The sequence below is a fragment of the Haliotis cracherodii genome, unplaced genomic scaffold (assembly GCF_022045235.1).
Source record: "Haliotis cracherodii isolate W230 unplaced genomic scaffold, xgHalCrac1.p SCAF_17, whole genome shotgun sequence".
Taxonomy (NCBI): Eukaryota; Metazoa; Mollusca; class Gastropoda; order Lepetellida; family Haliotidae; genus Haliotis; species Haliotis cracherodii.
Window position 1 is genome coordinate 16,053,847 of NW_027266272.1, and position 12,864 is coordinate 16,066,710.

General features: G+C 46.0%; 1 protein-coding gene across 1 annotated transcript in view; it reads right to left on the reverse strand.

Annotated features, from left to right (window-relative positions):
- Window positions 1–12,864, reverse strand: part of LOC139464918 (mucin-5AC-like) — a 49,439-nt gene that overhangs the window by 13,970 nt on the left and 22,605 nt on the right. The window contains exons 27-43 of the mRNA XM_071246518.1: window positions 12,647–12,797; window positions 10,985–12,264; window positions 10,466–10,885; window positions 10,219–10,360; window positions 9,653–10,089; window positions 9,064–9,211; window positions 7,994–8,811; window positions 7,612–7,747; window positions 7,015–7,421; window positions 6,742–6,892; window positions 5,393–6,222; window positions 4,804–5,022; window positions 2,695–4,566; window positions 1,916–2,242; window positions 1,515–1,646; window positions 801–1,036; window positions 14–410 (exon numbers count right to left, since the gene is read on the reverse strand). Coding sequence (XP_071102619.1) covers window positions 14–410; window positions 801–1,036; window positions 1,515–1,646; window positions 1,916–2,242; window positions 2,695–4,566; window positions 4,804–5,022; window positions 5,393–6,222; window positions 6,742–6,892; window positions 7,015–7,421; window positions 7,612–7,747; window positions 7,994–8,811; window positions 9,064–9,211; window positions 9,653–10,089; window positions 10,219–10,360; window positions 10,466–10,885; window positions 10,985–12,264; window positions 12,647–12,797 — 8,103 coding nt within the window. The remainder of the gene's footprint in view (window positions 1–13; window positions 411–800; window positions 1,037–1,514; window positions 1,647–1,915; window positions 2,243–2,694; window positions 4,567–4,803; window positions 5,023–5,392; window positions 6,223–6,741; window positions 6,893–7,014; window positions 7,422–7,611; window positions 7,748–7,993; window positions 8,812–9,063; window positions 9,212–9,652; window positions 10,090–10,218; window positions 10,361–10,465; window positions 10,886–10,984; window positions 12,265–12,646; window positions 12,798–12,864) is intronic.

The following is a 12,864-nucleotide window of genomic DNA, read 5'->3' on the forward strand; positions in this document are numbered from 1 at the left end:
AATATGGACTCACATGCACATGGGCAATAGAAGCGGACCTCGTAGTCCCCGCATTTGCCATTGTTCTCCCAGTTGTAGCAGGTGAAACCAGTTGTGAGGTCACAGGATACCTTCTGTCCATACTCCATTGCTGTAGTCTTAGTGTATACTTCACGGCATTCAATGCTCAGTGGATGAGCACAGAAGGAGTTGGTGGTTCTCAGTTTCAGAATCGATTCTATATCACCATCGCCAGTTGTTGGCTTGTCAACGTTGATCCAGTTGGTCCAATGACATTCTGGTTGAATGGTTGGCTGAACAGACGGTCCTGCTGTAGGGACGCAGCTTTCATCCTTTGTGCAGGCTTCAGCATTGTTGAAGCAGTGGCACATTGAACACTCATCAAGTGGGTTCTTGTAGAACTCGAAGGGCTGAACAACAAATATACTTAGATGTTTTAAGTATGCATAGCGATATTTTTGGAGCCACATGCTTCAATTGTTAATGAAGTGGCCATTTGATATTCTTTTGTTGGTGTGGGGGCAAAGAGAGGGTCGGATTTTATCGAAATTGAAATTAGAACTAGTCTTTTAAAAGCTTACATGTAATGTTGTTTTTAATTTGGCCTTATTTTACACATGACAAATTTTACAACGTGTCTTCATGAAGAATAACATCATAAATCTTGTTGTTTCTGTTTGGATAATGTTGTGCTGTTTCGAGTCAAGACACTCTTCCTTACAACTGCCTCATTGACTTTTTTAAAGGTGACAAAAACGCACGATGACTCAAATCACGCATATCAGAGAATGGAATCCTACCTTAGCAATTGTACCATCTGGTTTCTTGCATGGGCAGAGCTCTGCTTTCAGACATTGGCCATTGTAATTGAGTCTCTCGCCATCAGCACATTTAGGAACGGTGATTGTCTCATCTTTGCAGCCTGGGACACATTGTTGAGGGTTTGTGCCGTCACAGATATCCCCAGACACAGCGTTGCAGAGTTGGTCACAGGTGTGAGCACAGGCATTCCACATCTCTCCAGGAGGACACACAGCTGGGAAGACAAATTATTCCACATTCAACTGAATACTCCCCTCCACTGTCATTCCAGAAGGATCAGATTTCCGTAAAAGCATACTGGGGATTTGCATGGTGAATAAATTAATGGATATTTGAAAAAGGGCCATCTGCCAAGTATCAGTAAGGACAATCCTCAGGTTGGGGATCATTCATGAATCATATAGGGTTATATTCTCAATACTGAAAGGCCACAGGTCCATTGGACAATTACCGTATTACAATTCATATGAGGAGATTACTCAGATTATTTTCTAAGGTACTTTCTAACATGGCATGATAAATAAACATTGATAAGTCATGTAATATGTGATCTACAATTTAGATAAAAAAGAGCCAAGCTATATTGCCTCCCCAAGGACTCTATGTAAATTATTTGCGACCATTTAAATGTAGGTTTACATAGGAGGCGATATTTTGCGCCCAGCAGCAGCTTCCTCTGTGAATCAACATACCAGTCGTCGTTCTCTCCAGGGGAGCAACGGTCGTGGGTATGTATGAACTGCCTGTGACATGAGTTGACACGTGGACCACGCCTGTAGTGTGGATGTGGGGAGCACCTGTTGGACCTGCAGTTGGTATTGGACCTGGAGATTGGAACAGTTAATACTGAAAAAACGGATCATGATATCACAATAATATGCTTGCTTACAATTGTAGCATGTGGGTTGGTGTGATTTTCGTCATAGGCGATCTAAGATTTAGACCCATAGAGAAACATATAACAGTTATAACAGAATATATAACGTCAAAGCCAGAGAATAACCAGTAATAATTACATGAATGGGTCACTGAAAATCAGTGATGTGCAACGGGAGTTTTGGAAGAAATAAAGGAAATCCTTGTGTATATGTACCCTTGCATGTGTCTTCCCAACAGAGAACCCTAACTTCATAGTCGTAACACTTGGAAGACAGCTGCTCGTTGTTGTAGCAACGAAGACCATTGTCCACATCACAGGTGACTCTGCTCTGACCAGCCGCACTGGACATCGTGTTTGTGCCAGCAATTCTGCACTCGATCTGCTTCATGTTCTTGCAGACGCCATGCTTAGTCTTGATGGAGTCAATGGTTTCCATGTCACCATGGCCTGAGTCTGGAGTGTCAATGTTGATCCACGGAGACCAGTCACATCGGATAGCAAGCATCTTGTTGGGTGGTGTTAATGTCACCTGCGGAGTTCCTGGAAAGAAAATAATGGAATAAAGCTCATAGGCATTTACATTGACATATAAATGTTGTTGCCAACTGTAATGAGTGAGTGAGTGAGTGAGTGAGTGAGTGAGTGAGTGAGTGAGTGAGTGAGTGAGTGAGTGAGTGAGTGTTTTGAGGAGATTTGAAAATGTATATTATGGCGTGTCAGCCTAATGTGAGAGGAAAAACACTGAACTGATGAATGCATCAGACGTTTACCACTTCGGTGAAACCCACGGGTATGGTGCTGACAAACATGGAAACAGAATCCGGTCGAATCGGATTAGAACCCACGAATAAGCTTTCTGGCGTGCCCAAGGGACACACCTCTGTACAGCGAATTGCAGCGTCTTAGACGACTGCAGCTCTCCCGTGCCCCCTGCCACTGTAATATGTGTAATTAATATATGTTATTGTTAGATCACAGTTCAGATTACTCACCACTACAGTCGCAGAAATAGCGGACCTTGTAGTCGGAGCATGGCACTGGGGCATTGTCTGCGTTGTTGCAAGTGAGGCCATTCTTCAGGTCGCAAGTTAAAAGTTCTCCAGAGCTATAGGATGGGATATCGTTGGTATAACATTCAATCTTGGTAATCTGGCCTCCCTTACAGAATGAAGACAACTCATCAGGAGTCATGAATTCATGGTCTCCATTTCCTGACTCTGGCAAGTCTCTGTTCACCCAGTTGGAGAAATGACTTTGGGAACAAGATGTGACAGTGGGGACTGCTGTTGGTTGACGACTCAATCCGGCACTTGGACTGGCTGTTGGAGCACTGCTCTCTCCTGTAACGCCTGGGCTGGCTGTGGGAAGACCACTTTGTCCCGCACTTGGACTTGCTGTTGGACCTGCGCTCTTTCCTGTAACACCTGGGCTGGCTGTGGGAAGACCACTCTGTCCTACGATGGGACTGGCTGTTGGTGTACCTGCTGTACCTGTAGGGGGTGAAGCAGTTGGTGCACATTGGCAGTAGTACATGATCTTGTAGTCACTACATGGCATTGGGAAGTTGTCTTCATTTCTACAGATGACACCTTGGTTTTTGTCGCAGGTCATAATTTCACCACTACTGTAGGACGGGATATCATCAACAGTTTCACATTTGACTTCCGTAATTGTTCCTCCTGGACATAATTTGGTTAACTCATCAGATGTCATTGATTCATAATCGCCATCCCCAACATTTGGATTATCTCTGTTGATCCACGAAGACCACCTGCTGTTGGTACACTGATTTTCACTGGCAGTTGGTGTACCACTTCCTTCAATTCCGGGGCTGGCAGTTGGTGTACCACTTCCTCCAATTCCGGGACTGGCAGTTGGTGTACCACTTCCTCCAATTCCGGGGCTGGCAGTTGGTGTGCCGCTTCCTCCAATTCCGGGGCTGGCAGTTGGTGTGACGCTTCCTCCAATTCCGGGGCTGGCAGTTGGTGTGCCGCTTCCACTAATTCCGGGGCTGGCAGTTGGTTTACCACTTCCTCCAATTCCGGGGCTGGCAGTTGGTGTGCCGCTTCCTCCAATTCCGGGGCTGGCAGTTGGTTTACCACTTCCTCCAATTCCGGGACTGGCAGTTGGTGTACCACTTCCTCCAATTCCAGGGCTGGCAGTTGGTGTGCCGCTTCCTCCAATTCCGGGGCTGGCAGTTGGTGCGCCACTTCCTCCAATTCCGGGGCTGGCAGTTGGTGTGCCGCTTCCTCCAATTCCGGGGCTGGCAGTTGGTGCGCCACTTCCTCCAATTCCAGGGCTGGCAGTTGGTGTACCACTTCCTCCAATTCCAGGGCTGGCAGTTGGTGTGCCGCTTCCTCCAATTCCAGGACTGGCAGTTGGTGTACCACTTCCTCCAATTCCGGGACTGGCAGTTGGTGTGCCGCTTCCTCCAATTCCGGGGCTGGCAGTTGGTTTGCCGCTTCCTCCAATTCCGGGGCTGGCAGTTGGTGTGCCACTTCCTCCGATTCCTGGAGCTCCGGTGGTTACTGGTGTCGTACAGTCACAGAAGTATCGGATCTTGTAATCACTGCAAGGCATTGGGAAATTATCAGCATTGTTGCAAGTAGATCCACCTGCCATTGTACACTGCATTACTTCACCGCTGCTGTAGTATTCGATACCATCGACTGTCATGCACTCAATCTTGGTGAGTGTTCCTCCAGAGCAGTATTGTTTCTGCAGCTCTGGTGTGATCTTCTCGTAGTCTCCTCCACCAACGCCTGGTTTGTCCTGGTTGATCCAAGAACTCCATTGACTAGTTGTACAGGTGGCCGCGGAAGGAACCTCTGTGCCAGATGTTGGAGGTTTGGCTGTTGGTTTACCTTAACAGAAGATGAGACATAATCAACAGACTGCCTTACTTTACATCGTTTTCATTGGTTTAGATCTATGCTGATTATATATCCATGTTATATCCCATACAGATTTACAATCACATGTCAATGCTTGAGTGATACAGAAATGAATATGAACAAAATGCCTTATCAGATAAAAACCCGATGGCTATATGACAAAAACATAAAATTGATGAAAGAAACTGAAAGAAACAGTTTGCTTACTCTCACACTTGCACTTGAATCTAAGTTTGTAGTCATGACACTTCATTGGTGTGTTGTCACTGTGCTTGCAGGATAGTCCAGTTTGAGCATCACATTTGACAATATCACCACTGAGATAGTAAGCCATGTTGTCCGAAACTGTGTCGCACTCGACCTCTCCTACAGAGCCACCAGCGCAGTGTCGGTCAAGGTCTTCTTTCGTCACCTTTTCGGTCTCACCTGAAACAATTATATAATTCACATGAAAGAAGTAGCACCGCCAGTGGTTAAAACGTTGGCTCATCACACCAAGCACACGGATTCGATAACGAACTTGTACAAATGATGAAGCACATTTCTTGTTTGCATGGTGATGTGGTTGGAGTATATATAAAAACAATTTAAAACGCTCACAGTCCTAAAGCAATTATAAGTAGCTCGTGATTCTTTTGGGACAATAGCTGGAAAATGTCAACTCTGTACCTAGCGAAGTAAGACTCAGTCAAATATCTATTATGTGAATAGCAAATGTTAAATACTGAATACCCCAAGGTCCATTGCATAGACTCTTTTGCCTCACGAATGACTGATATGAACAGTGTATACTCACCGACAGCATCAGGTTCGTGTCTGTTGATCCAGTCGGACCACTTGTTGTCACATGTCTTGGGGACAGCAGTGGGGATGTTAGGATTTGCTGATGGGGCTGCTGTGGGCTTGCTGCATTCATCACAGAAGACTCTTATTTCATAGTCGGAGCAAGTTTTGCCTCCTTTCTGGTCGGTGTTCATACAGACAAGGGATTTGGTGTCAAGGTTACACATGACTCCTGTTTCTCCAGTCTGGTCAAACGGTATTTTGGCAGCAGCTGTTCTGCATTCCATTTTCTTGACGTACTTGGTGTCACATATCTTCACTACGGTCATCATGTCCCAGAACGACTCATACTCGCCGTTGGTATCTGGAGTGTTGGAGTTGACCCAGGGTGTCCAGTACATGCAGGAGGAGGTAGATGGGGCGGTCGTGAAAACAGGTCCGACTGTGGGACCAGCTGTTGGAATAGCTGTTGGAATAGCTGTTGGGACTGTCAGTCCAGTTGGTACGGATGGGGTGGCAGAAGGAAGCTGGCATCCGTAGACATTGAACCTCATTCCGATACCTTCATGCCATTCTACTGGTCTGATTCTTATGAAACGTGCATTGATTTCAGCGAAGACGTTCATGAGTGGGGTGTTCCGATCAAAGTTACCCTCGAATACACGTGGAACTGTGTCTGTTGGAGCAGGGTAGATTGCGTTGAACGTACGCCCATCGTTGCTGTAGTAGACCTCGTACTTGGTCACCCAAGTTGCACCATCAGATCGTCCTTGAGTAGAAACCCCCGCTATTGCATAGCTTGCACCGAAGTCAACCTCGATCCATTGTTTGGCATCTGTGTATCTGCATATACACAATCATAATATATCAGGCACATTCTGTTAGTTTTGATCTATCCAGGAGGGGCCTATGAAGTCGAGTCATTACATTAGTAGTATATATATAGCATTATGCGTATATAAGGTTATATGGAATAACAGTTGCAGTTTAGACGTTGACAACTCTGCGTGACCTTTGGAAATGCAACACATGTATCATCCCATTTTGAATATGTACTGTTTATAAGTTGAAATGTTTGAACCGAACATAACAGAAATGACAGTGGGCAGTAAATACAAAGTATTGCACATGCTGATACCGTTTGAGAAGCATGTCTAACTCATTTCTTTGTTAGGGTGGTGGTATAGCTAATTAGTCAAAGCATTCGCTTGTCACGATGAAGGAACGGGTTTGATTCCCCACATGGGTTCAAGATGTGATGCCCATTTCTGATGTAACCAGCCGTCATATTGTTGGAATATTCTAACAGCGACGACACAAAAACACACTCTCTCATTCTTTTATTTATGTTATTAGACTCACTTTGGAATCCATCCTCCCGAATAAGATCCATCCTTCTGAGTATAGGGCCGTGCACGCTCGGCACCGGTGAACTCGTTGAGGGAGGAAGATGCTGTGAGTTGTCTGTCACCAATGAGACCGGGGTTTTGGATTCCCATGGGAACATCACATTCTGAAAACATAAACACCTTGCATGAAGATATCTGAACTAACTCTTATAACTGCCATAGATCGGAAATAAGAGACTTCAACATCAGTGATTTCCCATGATGTGTATAACATGTCCTGACTTACTAAGGAAGGGTCCTGGCGTAGACTGTCCACTAGGAGGTGAGGCTGTTGGAACACCAGGAACAGGTGTTTGTGGCTTGGGCTCTGGTGGTGTGCATCCAAGGATATTGAATCGCATGGCAATGCCATCCTTTGACCACTCCACTGGAACGATGCGGACATACTGTGCTGTGATGTCACGGTTGAAGAGGTTCCTAATGGGTGTGCTTTTATCCATGTTACCTTCAAAGATGGCTGGTGTTGACTCTCCAGGGATAGTTGTGTATGGGAAAAAGTCGTTGCCGTTAAATCCAAGGAAGACATTGTATTTCGTAACCCATTTAGGAGCTTCGGGACTACCTTGTGTCATCACTCCAGAGATAAGAGTTGGTTTCAGGAAATTCACTTGAAGCCATTGCTTTTCATTTGATCTAAAGAAAAGAGTTCTTGTTACTTAATCACATATGCTAAATACACAAATGGGTTCAATCTATGGTTGATTTATAGACAAAAACGAGGTAGAAACATCTGATAAAATTGACTCAATAATCTAAAAACAACCAAGAGTTAATTACACATAGGATTACAGTATGCATATAAAGTATGTGCATCAATACTCACGATGGGCTCCATGCTCCCTTGGTGTTGTATAAACGTCCTACTGATGCAGAATGTTTGGCATCAAGAGATGATGAAGATGTGAGCTGGCTGTTGCTGACAAAGTAGGAGTTTTCAATACCCATTGGGATGAGACACACTGAAAAGATTATTTGAATTTGTTTATCATAGAATGAAGTGGGGGACAAAGACTCGAAAGCGAATCCAAAAGGTGTTTGAGTCCTGTCCTACAGGTAGCTCCCCACCACTCAAACAAAGTAACCCAGATTGACACAGAAGAGATGTAACCAAGAGTTACATTTAAACCACATTTATACGAGGCTCTTAACTCTTCCTCCCCACACAAATGGTAAGAAGATATGCAGGATACATTATTACAACCTACCTGATGGTGTCGTGAATTCAGGGACTGGGCTGGCTGTTGGCAAAAGACTCTGTTCAATGCCCGGGCTAGCTGTTGGCTGACTACTTTGCCCAGGAACTGGACTGGCTGTTGGGGCAAGGCACTCACAGAAGTAGCGGATCTTGTAGTCACTGCATGGTATGGGCATGTTGTCAGCATTATTGCAAGTTGACCCGGTTGTCAGTAAGCACTTCATGACTTCTCCACTGCTGAAATATTCAATATCATCTACTGTTTGACAGTCAATCTTTGTGAGTTTCCCACCAGAGCAGTACTGTTGTTGCTGTTCTGGTGTGATCTTCTCATAGTCTCCTTTACCAGTATCAGGCGTGTCCTTGTTGATCCAGGGGGTCCAGTGGCTGGTTTTGCAGGATGATGTAGGAGGACTTGCTGTTGGTACGCCGCTCTGTCCACCGAGTGGTGGACTAGCTGTTGGAGTTCCTGGTCCAGCTGTCGTTGGTATTAATGGATTAGCTGGGGATGGATTGCAGCCGAGGATGTTGAACCTGAGGGATGTCACTCCATGAGACGTCACTGGAACAATACGGACGAAACGTGCAATGATATCTCTGTTGAAAAGGACAGGAACTGGAGTTTTGGAGTCAGAGTTGCCATTGAACACCTTGGCGGGCTTGCCTCCAGTGCCAGTGTAGTCAGTGAAAGTTTTGCCATCGAAGCTGTATCTGACTGTGTAGGTCTCAACCCAACCGTTGTCCTTTCCAGATCCCTGGGTTATGACGCCAGAGATAGTTTTGGGCTCCAGAAAATCTACCTGAATCCAAGGTGTCTTATCTGTGGGTCTGTAACCAAAATTGTACACGCATGAATGTGGATTTTTAAATGAGGAACTTGTCTGAAAATACCTTCATACATAAATCTGCTGGTGTGTGCTGTTTTACAAACATAGTGTTACTTTACTTAAACAACAATCCACATTTTAGGAAACAGTTATTAAAGTTTTCTACTCAAATCAACACCATTATACATTGACTTGAAGGGACTGAGCTATCAATCCACTTCAACAAATGATGGCACAGACAATGTTGACTTACGCTGGGACCCAGGATCCAGCAAATTCATCCGTTCCTTGGTTGATTCGTGCATAGATTGAACCATGTGCCTTGTCCTTCTCTGATGAAGCAGTCAACTGACTTTCACCAACAATCCTGTAGTTTTCCACTCCCATTGGAACAGTGCACACTAGAAAACATCAATATTATTTTTCTATCATAGGTGGAGGCAGAAATGATTGAACAATAATACTAATCTTCTAAGATATTGTCGTCTGGAATACAATCCGATGGTTTTGTCAAATCTGGTCTTCGTCTTGCTACTGATGTATTTGCTAATATATACTATTAGTATATTACTAATACTTGTTCTCAAAAGTATTACTGCGGCATTCGACAACATTCATCCACACATTGACACACCATAGTTTATGACCCCTTTAACATATACATACCCTTTGAAAATGATACACTTGTATTAAGATTGATTTTTAAGAATAATCTGTTCTGGAGGTTAAATCATTTGTCATACGTCTCTGAAGATGTGCAGTCATATTTTTTATCACAATGCTAACGTGATATGAGAGATTTCTTGAAGTACAGATACTTAATTGGTGTGTGAAGCACTCACCGGGTTCCAGCGTTGACACTGGTGATGGCTCGGGCATGGTAACTCCAGTTGTCACAGTGAACTCAGGGGCAACTGTTGGCTTGGCCGTAGGAGTCGCTGTTGGTGTAATGCTTGGCTTGTAGCAGCCAAGCATGTTGAAACGCATTCCAATGCCAGCTGGGGACCAGGCGACGGGAGTGATCTTGATGTATTGAACAGTCACCTGCTGAGGGAAGATGTTCTTCATGATGGTGTTCCGGTCGCTGTTGCCAGTAAAGATCATACTCTTCCCTGTCGCAGAGTCTTTAATAGGAATGAAGGTGAAGCCGTCAGTACTGTATGACACGATGAATTGTGTAACCCATTTGTCACTGATGGGGCTTCCTTGTGTCAAGATACCATTGATGACCTGTGGCTTCAGAAAATTCACCATTATCCACTGGTCACCGTTGTTGACTCTGTTCAAATGCAAATAATTTGATATGAGAAATTCTCTCAAGCTTAACCTCTTCTCAAAGATTATGTCTGATAAAATCCAAGGATGATTATTAACTACAACTATGATATTTGATACAATATCTACTAACTTGGGTGACCATGCTCCAAATTCGTTGAAGAGACGTCCAGCAGGAGCAGTGAATCTGTTGCCACTAAATCCTGATGCTGTGATCTGAGTGTCCTTGACAGTTAATGCGTTGTCTATTCCCATTGGTTGACTGCACACGACACCTGTGAATGAAATGTATTTCAGTAACAAAACAAGTATATAGCACAGGATAATGACATATTTGACATTCATATGCTTTTACACAAGAGTAGATATCAGATACTAACCGGACGACACTCCTGGTGGGACTGCAGTTGGGCTTCCAGAGACACCTGGTGGGATGGCAGATGGGCTTCCAGAGATTCCAGTCTTGGGTGAAGCAGTTGGGCTTCCAGAGACACCTGGTGGGACGGCAGTTGGGCTTCCAGAGACACCTGGTGGGACGGCAGTTGGGCTTCCAGAGACCCCTGGTGGGACGGCAGTTGGGCTTCCAGAGACACCTGGTGGGATGGCAGTTGGGCTTCCGGAGATTCCAGTCTTCGGTGAAGCAGTTGGGCTTCCAGAGACACCTGGTGGGATGGCAGTTGGGCTTCCGGAGATTCCAGTCTTCGGTGAAGCAGTTGGGCTTCCAGAGACACCTGGTGGGACGGCAGTTGGGCTTCCGGAGATTCCAGTCTTGGGTGAAGCAGTTGGGCTTCCAGAGACACCTGGTGGGACGGCAGTTGGGCTTCCAGAGACACCTGGTGGGACGGCAGTTGGGCTTCCAGAGACACCTGGTGGGACGGCAGTTGGGCTTCCAGAGACACCTGGTGGGACGGCAGTTGGGCTTCCGGAGATTCCAGTCTTGGGTGAAGCAGTTGGGCTTCCAGAGACACCTGGTGGGACGGCAGTTGGGCTTCCAGAGACACCTGGTGGGACGGCAGTTGGGCTTCCAGAGACACCTGGTGGGATGGCAGTTGGGCTACCGGAGACACCTGGTGGGACGGCAGTTGGGCTTCCAGAGACACCTGGTGGGACGGCAGTTGGGCTTCCAGAGACACCTGTTGGGACGGCAGTTGGGCTACCGGAGACACCTGGTGGGACGGCAGTTGGGCTACCGGTGACACCTGGTGGTACGGCAGTTGGACTTCCAGAAACACCTGGTGGGACGGCGGTAGGGCTACCGGAGACACCTGGTGGGAAGGCAGTTGGGCTACCGGAGACCCCTGGTGGGACGGCAGTTGGACTTCCGGAAACACCTGGTGGGACGGCGGTTGGGCTTCCGGAGATTCCAGTCTTGGGAGTTGGAATTCCAGAGATTCCAGCCTTGGGTGAAGGAGTTGGACTTCCAGAGACACCTGGTGGGACGGCAGTTGGGCTACCAGAGACCCCTGGTGGGACGGCAGTTGGACTTCCAGAGACACCTGGTGGGACGGCAGTTGGGCTTCCAGAGATTCCAGTCTTGGGAGTTGGAATTCCAGAGATTCCAGCCTTGGGTGAAGGAGTTGGGCTTCCAGAGACACCTGGTGGGAAGGCAGTTGGGCTACCGGAGACCCCTGGTGGGACGGCAGTTGGGCTTCCAGAGATTCCAGTCTTGGGAGTTGGAATTCCAGAGATTCCAGCCTTGGGTGAAGGAGTTGGGCTTCCAGAGACACCTGGTGGGAAGGCAGTTGGGCTACCAGAGACCCCTGGTGGGACGGCAGTTGGGCTACCAGAGACACCTGGTGGGACGGCAGTTGGACTTCCAGAGACACTTGGTGGGGCAATAGTGGCTGGTCCACTTGTGAGCCCTGAGCATGACAGAATATCAAAACGGAGAGCAATCATGCCATTCCATTCCTGGGGCTGGATTCTAACATATCTGGCAATTATTTCCCTGTCAAACAAACCTCTGACCTGAGTATTTCTGTCTGAATTGCCATTGAATACAACTGTGGCCGTTTCCCCACTCCTGGTGTAAGGAGTAAAGTCAATTCCATCTATACTGGTAAGGACAGTGTATTTTGTGACCCAGTGATCCATGGATGGTCGTCCCTGTGTTACCACTCCAGTGATGAACTCAGGATGTTTGAGGTCAACTTGTATCCATTGCTCTTTGTCGTTCATTCTGAAACAGAGGGTGATAAAAATAAGACCCTTTCCTTGTGTCCTTGTGATCAACCGATCAGCAACTGCCACAAATTCCACCATCACGTACGAAAATGTATGGCAATCGTTCGTACCCCTGGAACAAGCTCAGTCTTCACATTAGATCACAGAAACAGTTACGTCGTCCCTCATCAACGTCGTCAAGACCAGCCTTGATGTTTGATAAACTGACATTTTTCACAAACTACATATCTGTATGTATGTATTGTGAGTATAAGACACATAGAGATAAAGGAATATTAACGTCCACGATAAACAACATACAAACATAAATCTAAACGAAAACTATAACCATGAAGACTTGCCCACAATAATAAAACTATAGTGTCTTTGACATATACCTTGGCACCCATGCTCCTGCAAGGTTTCCTTCTTTGGCTGTATCCAAACGTCCCCTATCTGCCTCAAAACTGTAGTCGAAAGATGTTGAAGAAGAAAACTGGTCCCTTCCGAAAAGATCACGATTTCCAGTGCCCATTGGGATGTCACACACTGTAGAGAAACATTACATGGTATTCAACGTTTAAGTAGTTAAAAGTTTAAAAGTATTGCAAAGCAA